Source organism: Bubalus kerabau, chromosome 1 (assembly GCF_029407905.1).
Source record: "Bubalus kerabau isolate K-KA32 ecotype Philippines breed swamp buffalo chromosome 1, PCC_UOA_SB_1v2, whole genome shotgun sequence".
NCBI classification, from domain to species: Eukaryota; Metazoa; Chordata; class Mammalia; order Artiodactyla; family Bovidae; genus Bubalus; species Bubalus kerabau.
In genome coordinates this window covers 193,345,615-193,364,449 of record NC_073624.1, presented here as the reverse complement: position 1 = coordinate 193,364,449, position 18,835 = coordinate 193,345,615, and the positions used below count along the sequence as shown (strand labels likewise).

The window sequence follows — 18,835 nt, the reverse complement described above, 5'->3', positions numbered from 1 at the left end:
AATGAGAATTTTACATCCTTACCGCTTATTATTATTATTATTCCTTTAAATACAATGGACTTTATTCTAGCAGGCAATTAAGTTACTTGGAATCGGATGGATCATTTTGAGGCTGACTTTTAAGGCTGGTAGGAATGGGCTCGGATGAATTTTAGTTATTAGTCTAATTTAGCCCCACTACTAAGTGGATCATGTTATCAGAGTACTATCAAATGCCCCTGGCATTTTGAAGTTCTTCCACTCCAGCTGGTGGGAATACACAGAACTTGCAGTATTGTTTATGCTAGTGCTTTTTGCTTCCCCCTGGCCTAGACTGCGTGCAGTTTCTTTACACACACACACACAAATCAGAACACAAACAATTATTTCAAAGTTCACTCAGCAGACACTCGGTGTCCTCTTCCTCTGGGTAATTGTGAGGATATGTCCACAAATTCTTTGATATTCCTCCCATCAGATGGTGGGCTTTGGTTCTCTTCCTTTAGAGTATGAGTGACCCATGTCAGGCAAACAGATTATAGCAGAAGTGATGGGGTTTCACTTCTGTGGTTAGGCTGTTACAATACTGTGGCTTCCCTCTTGCCTGTACTCTCTTGCTTTTTCTTGGATAACTGCTCTGAGGGAAGCCAGAACCTTTAGGCCTAGTCAGATCGTCAGTGACTGTAGCCTATAACTCAGGCCAGTACTTTAGTTGCAATTTTATGAGAAATCTGGGGCCGAACTACATAGTTAAGCCCTTCCTAGATTCTTAACAGTAAAGAGACTGTGTGGGATGATAAATGTTTATTTCTTTAAATGCTAAGTTTTGGCATTAGTTATGTAATGGGCTTCCCTGGTGGCTCAGATGTTACAAAATCTGCCTGGAATGCGGGAGACCTGGGCTCCATCCCTGGATCGGGAAGATCCCCTGGAGAAGGAAATGGCAACCCACTCCAGTATCCTTGCCTGGAGAATTCCATGGACAGAGGAGCCTGGTAGGCTACAGTTCATGGGGTCTCGAAGAGTCAGACATGACTGAGCAACTAGCACTTACCTACCCTATGTAGCAACAGATAGCTAATACATATGTTGGTACTTTAAAGTAGGTGCTGCTGTAGCGGCAGCTTGTATTTTGAGAATGATCCTGGAGCTGGGTAGTGGGCATTGAGGAGGTATCACTCACCAAAAGCCTAAAATACTTTGAAGAAGAAGCTTTTCTTGAGGTTTTATTTTGAAATAATTTTTGCTCAGAAAATTTGTAAAACTAATACAGATATTTTCTTTTCATCCTTCTTCCATTTTTAGCAATGATAATGTCGTATACCATAGTATGTTACCAAAACCAAGAAATTGACATTTGGAACTTAATAATACAATATTATTAAGTATAATTATATATAATATTATTACAATATAATATTACAATATAATAATAATACAATATTATTAAGTTCCAAATAGGAAAAGGAGTATGTCAAGGCTGTATATTGTTACCTTGGTTATTTAACTTATATACAGAGTACATCATGAGAAATGCTGGGCTGGATGAAGCACAAGCTGGAATCAAGATTGCCGGGAGAAATCTCAATAACCTCAGATATGCAGATGACACCACCCTTATGGCAGAAAGTGAAGAAGAACTAAAGAGCCTCTTGATGAAAGTGAAAGAGGAGAGTGAAAAAGCTGGTTTAAAGCTCAACATTCAGAAAAGCAAAATCATGGCATTCAGTCCCATCACTTCATGGGAAATAGATGGGGAAAGAGTGGAAACAGTGTCAGACTTTATTTTTTTGGATTCCAAAATCACTGCAGATGGTGACCGCAGCCATGAAATTAAAAGACACTTACTCCTTGGAAGGAAAGTTATGACCAACCTAGACAGCATATTCGGAGACGGCAATGGCAACTCACTCCAGTACTCTTGCCTGGAAAATCCCATGGACGGAGCAGCCTGGTAGTCTGCAGTTCACGGGGTTGCAAAGAGTCGGACACGACTGAAGTGACTTAGCAGCAGCAGCAGCAGCAGACAGCATATTAAAAAGCAGAGACATTACTTGGCCAACAAAGGTCTGTCTCATCAAGGCTATGGTTTTTCCAGTAGTCATGTATGGATGTGAGAGTTGGACTGTAAAGAAAGCGGAGCGCCGAAGAATTGATGCTTTTGAACTGTGGTGTTGGAGAAGACTCTTGAGAGTCCCTTGGACTGCAATGAGATCCAAGCAGTCTATCCTAAAGGAAATCAGTCCTGAATATTCATTGAAAGGACTGATGTTGAAGCTGAAACTCCAATACTTTGGCCATTTGATGCAAAGAACTGACTCATTTGAAAAGACCCTGATGCTGGGAAAGATTGAAGGTGGGAGGAGAAGGGGTTGACAGAGGATGAGATGGTGGATGGCATCACCAATTCAATGGACATGAGTTTGAGTAAACTCTGGGTGTTGGTGATGGATAGGGAGGCCTGGTGTGCTTCAGTCCATGGGGTCGCAGAGTCGGACACAATTGAGCAACTGAACTGAACTGAACTGAATGTCTTATACCATAGTATATTACCAAAACCAAGAAATTGACACTGGTACAATATTATTAAGTAAACTACAGACCTTACTTGGATCTCTGTGTGTGTATATGTGTGTGTGTGCACGTGTGTATAGTTCTATGAAACACTATCACATATAGATTTATGTAACTACAGTCATGATTAAGACACAGAACTGTTTCATTATCATAGTAAAACTCCTGTTGCCATTTATTGAGAGACACAAACACCTCCAAAACATAACCCCTGGTAGCCACTAATATGTTCTCCATTTCTATAATTTTCTCGTTTTCAGAATAATATGTAAATAGAATCATATAGTATGCAACATTTTGACTGATTTTTTTCATTTACCATAATATCTTTGAGATCCATCCTGTAGTTCATTCAGTGTATGAGGTTTCCAGTTGATTCCACAGCCTTATCCTCATTTGAAGTTTTCAATATTTTGTATGTTAGTCATTCTAATAGGCATGTGATAAATATTTACTTATGCTTTTAATATCTATTTCTCTACTGATTGGACTTCCCTTGTGGCTCAGCTGGTAAAGAATCTGCCCACAATGCAGGAGGCCTGGGTTCAACCCCTGGGTTGGGAAGATCCCCTGGAGAAGGGAAAGGCTACCCACTCCAGTATTCTGGCCTGGAGAATTTCATAGACTGTACAGTCCATGGGGTTGTAAAGAGTTGGACATGACTGAGCAACTTTCACTTTCTCTACCAATTAATGATGTTTAATATCTTTTCATATGCTTATTGATTCTGCATATTCTTGTTTTTCAAGTCCTTTGTCCATTTTCTAGGTGGATTGTTTTCTTAGTAATTATTTCAAAGAGGGTTTTTTTTTTTTTTTTCAATAGTCTGAATATAAATCCTTTGTCAGGTATGTGGTTGTCAAATATCTTCTCCCAGTTTATGGCCCAACTCTTATTAGGGTCTTTTTTCAGAGAAAAAAACCTTTAATTTTGATGAATTCCAATCTATATTTTAAAATTAATTTATCTTTATTTTTTAAATTATTATTACTGTTATTCTACAGATTTTGTGCTTGGTGTTATATCTAAGAACTCCCTGTTTAAGTCATGAAGACTAAAGACTGTGCTCTATGCTTCCTTCTAGAAGTTTTGTGTTTATTAGCTTTTACATTTTACATTGAGATCTATGATCCATTTTGAGTTAATTTTTGTGTAAGGGATGAAATTCAGTTAAGAATTTTTAAATTATTTTTTTGTTTTTAGTGTCCAGTGGTTCCCAATCCATTTGAAAAGATTACCTTTCTCCACTGAATTATTTTTGTACCTTTTCCAGAAATAAGCTGTGTGCTTTCTAAGAGTCAGACACGACTGAGTGACTTCACTTTCACTTTCCACTTTCATGCATTGGAGGAGGAAATGGCAGCCCACTCCAGTGTTCTTGCTTGGAGAATCCCAGGGATGGGGGAGCCTGGTGGGCTGCCATCTCTGGGGTCGCACAGAGTTGGACACGACTGAAGCGACTTAGCAGCAGCAGTATGTGAAAATATTTCTAGATTCTTTATTCTGATTCAATAATCTATGGAATACCATAATCTATTGGTTACTGTTGTTGTTTAGTCGCTGAGTTGTGTCTGACTCTTTTTTTTTTGTCTGACTCTTTTGTGACCACATGGACTATAGCCCACCAGGCTCCTCTGTCTATGGGATTTCCCAGGCAACAGAGTGGGTTGCCATTTCCTTCTCCAGGGGAACTTCCTGACCAGGCATCAAACCAACGTCTCCTGCGTTGGTCGGCAGATTCTTTACCGCTGAGCCACCAGGGAAGCCCCAGAGGCTACTGTACCTATAGAGAATACCTTAATATCAGACAGTAATAGGTCCTCAGACTTTATTCTCTTTTGCCAATTTTTCCACTATTTTAGTTTTGTTCTCTTTCCATATATATTTAAATTTCAGTTTCATATTTATAAAATAATCCTGATGGGATGTTGATAGGAATTTCTATAAAAAAGATAATTTGGACTGAATTGTCGCCTTTAGTATGTTTATTCTTCCAACCTGTGAACCCAATGTCTCTTCATTTATATAGGTCTTTATTAATTTTTTAATGTTTTATGGTCTTCAGCATATAGATCCTATACATGTTTGATTAAACTTATACCTAAATCATCATTATTTTGGAGCTAATGTAAATGTTATTAAATTTTAACTTCAGTTTCCAATTTGTCACTAGTATACCGAAATTTGGTTGATTTCTGGTGTTGAGCTTGTATCCTGTGATCTTGCTTATTACTCTAGGAATTTTTCAATGTTTATGTTGAGGATTTTCTATATAGACAAACATTCATTGGTAAACAGGGATGGTTGTATTTATCTTTTTCCATTTTGTATTGCTTTTCTTTTTTTTTTTTTTTGCTTTATCGTACTAGTTAGAATTCCCCATACTGTGCTGAATAGGAGTAGTGAGAGTGGACAGCCATACCTTGGTCTCAGTTTTAGAGTGATACCATTCAGTTCTTCACTCTTAGTTGCAATTTTAAAAAACAAATATTCTGTATCCAGTTGAAGAATTTCTCTTCCCTTGCTATTCCAGTTTGCTAAGGGTTTTAATCATGAATGGCTATTGAATTTTGTAAAATGCCTTTTCTGCATCATTTGGTATAGTCATGTGGTTTTCTTCTGTGGCCTGTTGTTATGGTGGATTACATTGATTGATTTTGGAATATTGAACTAGCCTTGCATTTCTTAAATAAACCTCACTGGTCATATTACATTATTTTTCTTATATATTTCTGGATTCAATTTGCTAATATTTTGTTGATTTTGCATCTATATTCATGAGAGATATTGGTCTGTATTTTCCCTTTTTGTACTGGCTTTGTCTGGTTATGATATAAGGGTAATGTCAGCCTCATAGAATTAGTTGCAAAGTGTGGTCTTCTATTTTCTGGAAAAGATTATGTAGAATTGGTGTTACTTTAAAAACAAATGTTCAGTAGAATTAACCACTGAAACCATCTGGAACTAGACATTTCTTTTTTGAAAGTTTTTTAACTACAAATTTAATTTGTTTAATACCTTTGAAAAGCTTTTACTTGAAGCTATATGACATTTGGTAAAGCTATAGGTAAGGGTTTGTAGGAAAGTGAGGTAAATATTATAGAAAACTAAAGGAAAAGGAATCCTTTTTATTTAGGAACAGCATTGTCTGCAGCAGGAAAATGTACTGGTTCATCAATCTAAGAAGACTTCCAAAAAAATGCTGAAGGTACTACTTGGTTTATTTCTTCTTATAGAAAATGTGAAAGAAGAGAGATAAACTGAATAAAAACTGTTAATAAAAACCAGCTATATCTTGATGGCTCTGAAAAATTTCAGACTTTTTCTGGAAAATAATGCTGAATAATTAAAATCAAATAATTATTTTAACAATTAAGATAATTATGATCAAATTGCATCAGATAAAAGAGGTACAGGTACATGGTTTCAGGAAACCATGATCTAATGATGAAGCCAAAGGTTTGGTTGTAAAGTCCCTTGTTAAGATTACATGTGGCCACTCAGAGTTTCCTAGAGTACAGGCCCTTGAAAGTGTTTCAATGTGTATCTCCCAGATCCTTTCAGTTGAACAATAGGGCTCCTAAGAAGTCTAAGAGTGCTGTCTCTAACAGTTTCATCAGAAACTCAAGGTAGGGAAGGGTTTAAGCTTATGGAGGTTTGAGAGTATGCCTGTGTCTAATGAAGTGACCCCCCCATTAAAGATTCGCAGAAGACACAAAGTTTGAAAAATAGAATTACATTTGCAGAAATATTTCTGGCCAAAAGGGGGCAGAGATTATATAAAATGCTATGAAGTTGTTCGAACCATGTATTCTACTGTCAGGCCATCAAGTGAGAAAAGCTCTCAGCTGCAAATTCTTACTACCTTTCATGAAAATGAAAGGATGACTCAACCAGGGTAGATACAAGTTCTCAGAGGGCAGAGCCCAGAGCTATGGAGAGTTGTTCTCAGACCTTCAGACATAGTCAAGGAACTTTACATTTTGACAACAGGATTTCAGAATTGCTGTGAACAAGTGCCTTCTTTTCTTCCTTTCGAGCATAAATGTCTATAGCAATTATCTTCTGCTTGTTCTACCACAATAGAGTGGGGGTACTGAGAGGCAGATAAATTGCTCCTTTAGATTCACAAATGTATATATAGAGAGGACTAAATTCAAAGAGCTCTCCTTAACGAACTTTGAGCTAATGTTCAATAAGATGAACCTTTTGATAGGAGACTTAGAGGATGAGTTGGAGAAGGAAATGGCAACCCACTCCAGTATTCTTGCCTGGAGAATCCCATGGACAGAGGAGCCTGGTAGGCTACAGTCCACGGGGTCGCAAAGAGTCGGGCATGACTGAGTGACTTCACTTTCACTTTAGAGGATGAGTGTATTTTACACATGAAGGGAGTGCAGATAATTTTTTGCCAGAAGTCATAAGTGCCCTCTTACGGTTTTAAAAACATGTCCATAAATTCTTCGCTACTTCTCCCTTTGAGTGTGAGCTGGATGTAGTGATTTGCTTCCAATGAAGAGAATATGGTGGAAATAATGGTACGTCATCTTCAATATTAGGTTATAAAAAGACCATAGCTTCCAGTTTTGGTGCAGTATCTCTCCTGCATCACTTGTTTGGAGGCAACACATGTAATGAGAGGCCCTATGGAGAAGTCAATATGACAAAGATTCCTGTCAACTGTTATATGACTTTGAAAATAGAAACTCTATCTTTACTAAGTCTTCAGAAACCATAGTCTTGACTGAAATGTTGTGTGAAACCCTGAGCAGAAATATTCAGTTTAGCTACTTGTAGATTCCTGATCCTCAGAAACCATGTGAGATATAATGTTTGTTGTTTCAAACTGCTAAGTTTGTTATGCAGCAATAGCTAATCACTACATTCTCTATGTGGGCTTCCCAGGTGGCATTAGTGGTAAAGAAGCCACCTGCCAATGCACAAGACATCAGTTTTGAGTTTGATCCCTGAGTGGAGACGATCCCATGAAGGATGGCATGGCAACCCACTCCAGTATTCTTGCCTGGAGAATACCATGGACAGAGGAGCCTGGTGGACTACAGTCCATAGGGTCGCAGAGTCTGACGCAACCAAAGTGACTTAGCATGCATGTACACTCTCTATGCTACTCTCTCCTCTCTGGTATATGGTGTCCTGTAAATTCTAGCCATCTTGCTCTGTCTTCTCAACTCAGCTAGTCTTCAGGACTCTGTTTAGATTTCTCTTCCCTGTGCTGAAGCTTCTAAGTTGCTACCAGGTAGTATGCTGGGGAAAACAGTGTTTTTTACATTTTGTCTGTTTTCTAATTGCTTAAGGCGAGAGTTAAATCTGGTTCCTGTTACTCTATCATGGCCAGAACTAGCTTAAGTCTTGATTTCGATTTACATGTGAGTGCTACCTGGAGTTGATATCCTCATGCAGCTCAGTGAAAGGGTTCTTTGTATTTTCTTAAGATTTTAAAGTTTTTTGGAGTCAGGAAAGGATTTGAAACTAGCTTTAGGTCGTGAGAGGCTTAGGGCCAATGAGTGAAGAGAAGGATGAAGAGCTGAAGGCCTCAAAGTCAACTTTCTACATAGAGAAGCATGGGTTATAAAATGCAACACGTGAGCACCTGGGGTATAAGAACAGTTGGTTCCACTTACTCTGATGCTTTGTCACTTACCTCCACCCCATAAAAGCAGGGCTTGGTTGACGCTAGCTACCATCTGGTGACATATGTTCACAAGAAAGTGACCTGTCTTTACTAACATATTTTTCCCAGCTGCTCTTTTCTTCCTCTAGGGTTGGTAATGCACACACATGTCACAGTCCTGCCTTTTCTCCTCTATTTCATCACGTAGAATCCAATTAATTCCAAATCAGGCTAGTTCTTTCTTTTTTCACGTACATACATACTCAAACCCAATTTAACTGATGCTCTTACTTGCATCAGATTCTTAAGTTTCTTCTACTTAATCAAACAATCTTCACACAAGTCATTTCTCTCTTAGACTTATGCTCTCTGTAAGACAGATAAATCATGCTGATAGTAACTGATCACCAACAGATATAGCCTTGTAATTCTGGATCAAGGAATTGGAATCAAATACCACACAGAAATCAATCTCTATCATCTTCTAAAGCATCTTAGAGAATTTCCTGAGAATTTCCACACGCATTTGGTAGATAAATCTCTGTATTAGACAGGGTGATGTAAAGAAAGATATACAAAAGAAATAATTCCTACCTTTCCAGAAAATTGATAGTCTAGTAGAAGAAATATTTACACGAGTCATTACAACCCAAATGATTTATAAAAGCCTTTGAAAATAGACAAATAAATTATAACAGTATTTCAAATAGGAGAAAGAGTAGAACCAGCTGGGAGTTAGGCAAACTTTTCTGTAACAATCAGTATTAACCTTTACTGTAAGGGATTGGAATGGTTAATGGCTGTTATATAGCTGGAGAAAAGAAAAGGGAAAGATGAGAACTTACATAGGCAATCTGTGCTTTTAAATATATTTAATCATACAGCTCATCTAGTTTTAAGGAATCACAAATGTACTCCAACAAATACACACAATTCAATAGGCATTTCTTCTACAGTTTTACATTTTTGTTGACATTTTGGTTAAAATTACATGAGAAACACTTTAAGATTCAAATCCTTGTGGAGGTGTTTCCTTGAAACTAACCTTCGGTGCTAAAAATTTGCTCTATTTCTTAAAAATTAACTGCCTCTGATTTCTTGCCTAGTTTTAACTCCATATAATTGAGTCCCATAAAAACGAGGGTGTAGGCGCCTAAGCAAACCAGATACTTCTTGAGTGTCTGGAAACCCACACCCACCCTAGTTACTCCAGCTCTAGAGATTTTACAAGACAAGGTCTGGAGACAGACATACCTAGAGTGTCTTTGTGTTTGTTTTGAAATTCTGGACAACTCAAAGAAAGTATTCTAGGGCCCTGCTTATTCAAACAATGGGTTTCCTTTGAAATAAGATCATCTGCCTCCCTTAAAGACAGAGTAGTCACCTTTGACACTAAGAACAGAAGGTAAAACAACAAAGGATGTGGGGAACCAACCTCAGTGCTGGAATTTTTAAAAACGGATTTGCATTAACTCTTATTTATAGGCACCTGGCCTAGTTCTGAGGCTGCAAATGGCAGGTTAGATCAATCACCCTGGAGCCTGATGTGAAAGTTTTGATGTGACCAAGAGAAAGGTGCAGAGGGGGGGAGTAGGAACTCTGAAGAGCTGCCACAGAAGAAGCAAGAATATTTAAGGTTGAACTGCTCTTCAAAGACAGAAGTAGTAAAAACATCTTTTTTTTAAAGGAACACCACCACCAAAAAGGTAAAAAGGGCAAAATAAACTCACTTGGCTTGAGATCTTTAGACTACAGTATTTAATGCTGGTTTCTTTCATCTTACCGTTGTTTGGAGTGCTTATGAGAGAGAGAAAGAGAGAGAGAGGGAAACTGATAGCACTCATGAATGGAAAGCCAGAAAGATAAGGTGGGACAAGGGGCTCTGCAATGTCAGGGTGTCTACTGTCCTGGAAACCTTTGAAGCACACTCCATGACGAATTACATTATCTCCAGGCTTAGAAGATTCCTAGAGACAAAGATGGGAAGAAAAATCAAAGGTCGTTGGCAAATGGGGCCGCTGCTTTGTGCTCCAGTCTGCACTTAATTTGGCTTTGTGTGCTGTGCGGATGGGTGGAGAACTCCACTGAAAGAGGAACCCCTTGTAAAGGGGTGGGAGGTGGGGAGGGGACGGCCCTTCTACCTGAACACACCTCAGCAGGGAGGAGGTGCAGCCTAAGGATGCAAATCCGCCTCCCAGAATGGCCAATCAGGAGTCAGGTGAGGGAATTTGGGTCCCCACCCCACCCCAACCGCGCGTGTGAGCACGTGTGCAGTGTTCTGGGACCTTTGTCCCGCAAAGTCACGGTTGGCGGCCGCCCCTTGGTTCCTTTTTCTCGTCGGATCTGCCTCAGTCTTTTTTTTTTTTTTAATCCTCTCCACACCCACCTCACGAGTAGTGTCTTCCCCTCATCCCCTTCCAAATTCCCTGCCGCGCCGCGGCGGGTGGGATCCCGGAGCCGGTCCCGAGGACGGTGCGGAGCTTGGCACACGCCCGGCTGCCGGGACCGTGGCACCAGCCCCTGGCAGTTCCGCGCGGGTGCCGGCGACGAGCCTCGGCTCGGACACTGCGGCGCTCCTGCCCGCGCGGGGCCGTCCTCCGCCAGTCCTGAGGCAGCGCTGCCCGCCTTGCGCCTGCCGTTTCTCGGCTGACGGTGGCGGGGCTGTCCTGAGGGGCTCCGGAAACTCCTGCGACATCCAGAACACAGAAAATAAGACTCCTCACCTAATTCGCCGGTGAGCCGGGGCGCTGCGGGGCCGCGGCGCTGCCTGCCCCCGCTCCTCCCCCACCCCACCCCCAGCCGTGCTCCGGCAGCCTCTCGGAGTCACAGAGCACCCCCTACCCCACCCCCCGGCAGACAAAGGGCCTGGGCAAACTCGCCGCCCGGCCTCCTTGCGCTCCGGGAGGCGGCGGCGGCGGCGGCGGAGGCGCCGGCGGTGGATCGCGCAAAAGGAGGCGCGCGCGCGGCCCGGGAGCGCGGTCTGGGGAAGAGCCGCGAGATGCGCCTGACTCAAATCTGCTGCTGCTGCCTCCTCTACCAGCTGGGGGTCCTGTCGAATGGGATCGTTGCAGGTAAGTTCTTCCGTGACTTTGGGCTTGCTTTTCCAACTTCCCCAGCCAGAGACCAGGAACGCACAGGTCGCTGGGGCTGGCGCAACTGTGCGCGGTGAGCAGGGCTTGCTGCTGCTGCCGCTGCAAAGTCGCTTCAGTCAGCGGGCAGCAATTAAAAAAAAAAAAAAACCAGAGAGCGGGTGCTGGGCAGAGGGTCACGCTCCTGAGCTAAGCGCACTTCTCGTGGCCTCATTTCAACAACGTGAAATGCTTAGTTTTCCTCTCCTGAGAGTTAATAATATGTGCAAAGCTACGTTTACAGCACCTGGAGAAAATCTGGGAAGTAAAGAAATTGCTCTGGCAGATACTGAAGGAAAATTTTTAATTGTGCTGGAGTCTTTGCACCGGTTTTCTTTTCTGCAACTAAGTGCTGTCACCAAACTTTGCAGCCCCGCTTTTCCCCTCCCCCCGCCCCGATAATCGTACTTTTATTTTGAAAATGCTGGGGTCTGTAATCTGATCGCCAGACTTCAGGGGTTGTAAGTTTCAGGGGCTAGACGGGTGGTCTCCAGCGCGTTAGCCGTGAGCCCTGTGTGTGTGCGGAGTGTGAACTCTGGGATGCTTGTGCAACTGAGACCGCGGCTCTTTAAGCCCCGCACTTCTGTCTGCCCCGCCCGCAGGGCTGCAGTTCGCCCCCGACCGCGAGGAGTGGGAAGTCGTGTTTCCTGCACTCTGGCGCCGGGAGCCGGTGGACTCGGCCGGCGGCAGCGGGGGCAGCGCGGACCCAGGCTGGGCGCGCGGAGCCACGGGCGGCGGAGGCGTCCGGGCGCCGGCAGCCAGCAGCTCCCGCGAGGTGCGCTCCGTGGCCCCGGCGCCGCCCCAGGAGCCTGTGGAAGGCGGATCTGAGCCGCGGCCCCGACCCCCGCCGCCCGGGGGCGAAGAGGATGAGGAGCTCGAGTCTCATGAGCTGCCGCGGGGATCTAGCGGGGCTGCCGCCCTGTCCCCGGGCGCCCCGGCCTCGTGGCAGCCGCCGCCCCCGTCTCCGCCCCCAGCCCAGCCAGCAGAGCCGGACGGCGACGAGGTTCTGCTGCGGATCCCGGCCTTCTCCCGGGACCTCTACCTGCTGCTCCGGAGAGACGGCCGCTTCCTGGCGCCGCGCTTCGCTGTGGAACAGAGGCCGAGTCCGGGCCCTGGCCCGATCCCCACGCGGGAGGCAGCCGCCCCGCGCCCTCCCGCGCCGCATGATGCCGCCTGCTTCTACACCGGGGCTGTGCTGCGGCAACCCGGCTCGCTGGCCTCTTTCAGCACCTGCGGAGGTGGCCTGGTAAGCGCCTTTCCTTCCCCAGCTCTCCTCTTCCCGCTGCCACTCCTGCCTCTCCCCTTGTAGACCAGGCAAATTTGCCTGCACCTCATCCCGTTCAGAGCGCGCCCTGAACTTCGCCCAGCCTACACCACCCGAGTCTCCACCGTTTAGCGCCCACGGAACACCTCCAGGGCAGTCAGTGAATCCGAAATCTAATTGAATGGATTAATAACCCTCTGCTGGATGCTTATAAATGTTTTTGGAATTACTAGGTAACACTGTCTCCTTGCAACCCTTCCCACTGGTTTTGTTTCTGCTTTTCAAAATAAGCCCACCACGTGGTGTCTTTTAGGAGATTGGAAGATAACAAGTTCGTTCACTGCTCAATCTCCTCCTCCTCCTTGCTTCCGCCTCCAGTTTCTCATCTATTATCTTATAAGTTTTTTTTTTTTTCTTTCTCATGTCCTACTTCAGAGTTGTCAGAACAGTTCCCTAGGGAGTTATATTCTGACATCTGTCTGGAATTTAGACACATCCACGCTCACACGGGACACCTGTTCACTGTTCTTGTGAGAAACGAGTGGAGAAGGAGTTAAGTCAAAGGCCATTAGCAGCTGACTAATGGATGACAGGAGAATCCAATCAGAACTTGAAGGGTTATGATTCTAAGATTTAACATTTCTAAGGTTTACATACTATTTGGCCATAGTTTCTTTTCTTTTTCTCCACTCCAGGGAGGAAAGTAGCGCGGCTGAGAGCCTGGCTCAGAGGCCAGCTGGAACTAGAAAATAAAAGCCATTTGCTCTGTCTGAACAATAGAGATTATCATTCGACTTCCACCCCCTCTGTTTTGACCCAGGGTGTGGGATAATTGTTACCTCCTGTTAAGTTGGCCTTTACTTTGTGGTTGACATAACTTGCAACGTAGAAGTACCATCGCTATACGTCCATTTCAGTGGAGTTAAGTACATACACCTTGTGTGGCCGTCATCACTGAAAACTTTAATAATTCTTTAAGGCAAAATCCGCAAAATATTATAAACACCCATGTGATTTGTGTCTTCATTTTGATATTCCAATTGAGCCATTGATGAGATCCACAAGGACTTCCCTAAAAGCAACCTGCTCATTTGGAGAAAAATCCAGTAGTAATGGACAGCAGAAGACATCAGCACAGTCAAAGCCACCCAAAGCCATGAGATGGAAAAAATGGTTTAAAATCCAAACAAAATGAAACTGGAATTTTTTACCTATGCCCTTCTAAGGTCCCATAGCAAAAGTGATTGTAAAATGCTGAATAGGGCTATATTTTAGCAGATGCTCATAATGGTGAATATTCATATATGGACATTTTTAGCCATAAGTGAAAAAATGACATGGAAAAATTACATGAAAAACTTTAAAAAATGTTTTTTGTGGAACTAATATTTGAACACTTCACTGGGGGTGACATTCTGTAGGGATTTCATTGTCCACTGGATTTTGGCCAGGGATTAAATAATTAAATATAGAAAGTTCCTGATGCAGTAGAAGCAGTAGGGGATAAAGCATTTCTCTGTGTTCAATGTGGGCGTTTGGTCAGATTTTCCAAATGAACTATGCCTTCTCTCCATCCTTAGAGGAGCAAAGTTACAATTATGAGTAGGTTTTTCATAGACTGAATAGGAGTTTGACATACCTCCCTGTTTATCATGTTGGACTTTTACTCACTTTTCCTATTAGCCACATATATGTATTTTGAACTGGGAAGTCTTTGTTGTTGAGGAAAACTGACTTCACCAGAAATAAAGTGTAGCAGTCAGACTTGGAGTAAAAAGTTAGGCAAATAGCCAAGAAGGGTAGGTTTGTTACTCTAGACTCCACTATGCCAGCCCTTTCCCTTTGAGGGTGGATTAGGAAAAAGAAAACATAATTTGTTATCTGAGCTCTGACATTGGCCTATTCCCTGATGATTGACAAGTCTCTTACCTCTCTGGGATCCAGTTTTCATAAGTAAAATGAGAGTATCTGATGATTTAATTAAAATTGGATGATAGAATGAGAATTTTCCTGCATGCTAAATATATTCTAGGGGCTTGCAGATTAGAACATCATATACAAGTAGATAGGATATAAGTAGTCATGAAACAGTGACATACCAGCATGATAAATCAAATGTATGCCTGAGGCTAAGTCATGCTTGGGGAGTTTGGGAAGGCTTCCCAAGGGAAATAGAGGTTCAGTGGATTTTGAAGTAGGAGAAGCCGAATTTCTCCAGGCACGGAAGGGCTGGGAATGCTGAGGATAGAGGGAAGAGACTGAGTGATGTGAAAATGTAGAGCCTATCAAGGGAGTGGGGGTAAAAAAAAAAAAACACACAAAACATGTTTCCTCTGAGGAGGCCAGAAAGTGCAATAAGGGGAAGTGATCCTAAACTGTCAGGTGAGAGCAGACCTCAAACATCTTGTCTGCTAGAGCCTGGGCCTTTTCTGTTCAACTGTTGATTATTATAGGACTACATTGTTGTTCCTCTCTGTTTCCAAAATTCTGTGATCCAGTAATTCTAATGTGAGGCATCCTGATGTCTTTATATGAAGGTGCACCCCACTCCAGTACTCTTGCCTGGAGAATCCCATGGACAGAGGAGCCTGGTGGGCTGCAGTCCATGGGGTCGCTAAGAGTCGGACACGACTGAGCAACTTCACTTTGACTTTTCACTTTCATGCATTGGAGAAGGCAGTGGCAATCCACTCCCGTGTTCTTGCCTGGAGAATCCCAGGGATGGGGGAGCCTGGTAGGCTGCCGTCTATGGGGTCGCACAGAGTCGGACACGACTGAAGCGACTTAGCAGCAGCAGCAGCATTCTTTATAAATGCAACTCCTTTAGTTTGCACCAGTTTCTTCTCAGTAAAAGCTTTCTGGTTGTCAGTTACATGAAGAAGAGTAAATCAGGAAGTATACTTTCCTTTCCCCTCGCTCAATAGTGAATTTTTTCCACTTGTGCCTGAATTCTTCAACACCTTTTGGATTATTACATATTTGAAAGGTTCTAAAAGTCTCTACTGGAGAAGGAAATGGCAACCCACTCCAGTGTTCTTGCCTGGAGAATCCCAGGGACGGGGGAGCCTGGTGGGCTGTTGTCTCTGGGGTCGCACAGAGTCAGACAGGACTGAAGCGACTTAGCAGCAGCAGCAGCAAAAGTCTCTATGAAAAGGAAATAGATCATTAAGGAAAGAGTTATCAACTCTTGCAGAGTGGTGAGTATTTATGACTGGCCAATTCATTCTCCAAATATCAATCTAACTTGTGCTGTGAAGGGAAAAGTGGTTGAATGGAGATTTTGGTTATAGGTTCTGGTATTGCTTCTACTAAGTACTTAATGTTTCCGGATCCCATTTCCCCTATTTATAAAAAGCACAAATTGTGTATCTGTCACTTAATGTATGACATGTTCTTATGATTTATTTTCCCTTATTAGTCTCTAATGGGGGCTTCCCATGTGGTACCATGGTAAAGAATCTGCCTTACAAAGCAGGAGACACAGGAGATCTGGGTTCGATCCCTGGGTTTGGAAGATCCCCTGTAGGAGGAGATGGCAACCCACTACAGTATTCTTGCCTGGAGAATCCCATGGACAGAGGAGCCTGGAGGGCTACAGTCCATGGGGTCGTGAAGAGTCTAACATGATTGAGTGACTGAACATACACATTAGTCTCTAATATTGAAAAATAATCTTATTTGAGCCATATATTAGATCTAATGAGCACATTAATAATAATACATAATTAAACATTTATTGAACGACCCTTTTGAGCAAGGCATGGTATACAAAGAGAATACAAAAAGAAGATGAGGAAGGCTTAGTATGTTTCAAGGAGATCCCAGTCTGGCTTGCCAGTCAGAAATATAAATAGGGAAATAAAGTAGGTTGAATTACGTACAAATGTAGGAATGTCCCAAGTGCTATGTGATACTCTCTTGTTCTTGATCTCTTCATTTTCAGAACATTGTAAGATATCTAGTTTTTAGAGACAACCAGTAAAAGTCACTAAATAAAACTATGCATATGGTAGTTTATTCTGTTTTAAATAGTAATCTCTAAAAAAAAGTACAAGAAAGCAACAAATTAAATTCTGTGAAAGACTGAAAAAATCATGTTTGTTCAAAATTAACACTTAAAAAAAAAAAAAAGCACACCTCAGCACTGGGCCAAGATAAACTAGATCAGTGCATTCCTTGCCTATGATTCTCTTTAAATGAACTATTGAAATGGCTCTCAGTAATATTTAGATTATTTTCCCAGAATGATAAAGAGTAAGTACTAAACCTTAAATTTGGAGTTTTGTAAGTTTAGGGTTTTACATAGTAGTTGTTCTGAAAAGCTCTTGATACAAAATCTGCAGTCCTGTGTAAATTTCAGGTTTTTGAATTTACACTCTTATGTAAATCAAAGTATTCTGAGCTATGGCAAGTTTAGAACACATATATTTGGGAGCATCCTTTTTGGACAAGGAGCTTCACCAAGTACCAGTACAGAAATAGGAGAGGAGGGTATGAGGACGGGGAAAGAATAGTGCAGATCCAGGAGAACTGGACTAGAAGTAGAATCAGTATCCAAATGAAAAAGTAAGATTGCAGACTAGTTTCACACATCCAGTGACTTTGTTCAAGACAAACCTTAGGAATGACAGAGACAATATATTCTAAATAAATCTAAAGCAGTATTTGAAAAGAATGCCATCAGTACATCATAAATTTTGAATATCTCCTGAAAGACTGCAAACTGTGGATCATACCCTCCTCTCCTATTTCTGTACTGGTACTTGGTGAAGCTCCTTGTCCAAAAAGGATGCTCCCAAATATGTGTTCTAAACTTGCCATAGCTCAGAATACTTTGATTTACATAAGAGAGTAAATTCAAAAACCTGAAAACATATAGGTATTAGAGAACATGTGTGAATGGTGGCAGGTATGGCAGAGGTGCTGCTGCACACATGGGGACAGAGAAGGCCATGAACGGAAGGGGACCCTGGGATAGCAACCCTCCTGGGCTTGTCTGCCATCTAGTTGCGCCAAGCAACAGAGGCCAAATGTGTGTCCCTGGGCAAGAGCGGAGAGAACAGAGGTAGAGCTTTCCTGACATGTACATGATACCAGAGGACAGACAGTCTCCACTCTCAGAACCTGAGCCATTGGCTTCCTGCATCCAGTAGATGGTCCCACCTGGCTCTCCAAATAACTAGAGGCAAGCTGGGTGAACAACAGATGGGTGAACAGGAAACCATAAAGAGAGGAGCTGACACCTATGAATATCACACTCTTAAGAAATCATATAAAAGAGGGTCATCAAACTGCTTGATTAAAACCACGGAGCAACAATCTTAATAGATGACATAGCATACTTTAACTGAAATATAAGAAGGGATATATATCCTATGGACAGAGGAGCCTGGTAGGCCATAGTCCAATAGCGTCACAAAAAGTGCTCCGGGCTGGTGCACTGGGATGACCCAGAGGGATGGGATGCGTAGGGAGGTAGGATGGGGGTTCAGGATGGGGAACACATGTACACCCATGGCTGATTCATGTCAATGTATGGCAAAAACCACTACAATATTGTGTAGTAATTAGCCTCCAATTAAAAAAAAAAAAGACACAACTGAGGCTACTTAGCATGCTTGGGATAAAATCCAGGACCAGTGCTGTCCATAAAAAATGATTAGATACAACAGAACTCACATTATATGATCATTAGAAATAAAAATTATATAGATGAACTGATAAGTAAGTTTGTGACATAGAAGGCAAACTTAGAAATTATCCCAGAATAGAATATAAAGGACAAATGGATGCAAAATACAAAAGAAAAGTTGTAAGCCATGAATCAGATCTAGATGGTCCAAATTTCTTTGGTGGGAGTTAATTTAAGAAAGTAAGCTAAAGGATAGAGTTTTTAAAATGCATACAAATGAGCCCTAAACATTTGATTCTAACATAAATCACCAGAATATACATTCATTAGCTAATCTTTGGGTGTGAGGCCAGATACTATGCCTTTGAATGTAGGTCAGCTGACTGGTACTCCAGGTGAGCCTTACTCACCATGCGCCAAAACCATTTTCCAATATAGGTTGCTATATTTGGAATAAAAATTAAAAGACAAATGCAAGGCAATTTCTGTGTAGAACCCTGGACATTTGAAACTTCCAAATCCTGTACAGTTTCATCCCAAACAAAATTATAGCACTTTTTTTTTAAGCCACTTAATCTTTCTCTGGTTTTTCCAGAACTTTCATGAAATCAAAGACATGTTTTGCA

The 18,835-nt window shown here is 42.2% G+C and overlaps 1 protein-coding gene across 1 annotated transcript in view; it reads left to right on the top strand.

The window, feature by feature from the left end:
• Window positions 1-11,010: 11,010 nt before the first annotated feature.
• The window catches only part of ADAMTS19 (ADAM metallopeptidase with thrombospondin type 1 motif 19), a 276,274-nt gene continuing 268,449 nt past the window's right edge, over window positions 11,011-18,835 (top strand). Inside the window, exons 1-2 of the mRNA XM_055548380.1 lie at window positions 11,011-11,256; window positions 11,916-12,559. Of these exons, the coding sequence (XP_055404355.1) occupies window positions 11,184-11,256; window positions 11,916-12,559 (717 nt within the window). The 5' untranslated portion in view covers window positions 11,011-11,183. The remainder of the gene's footprint in view (window positions 11,257-11,915; window positions 12,560-18,835) is intronic.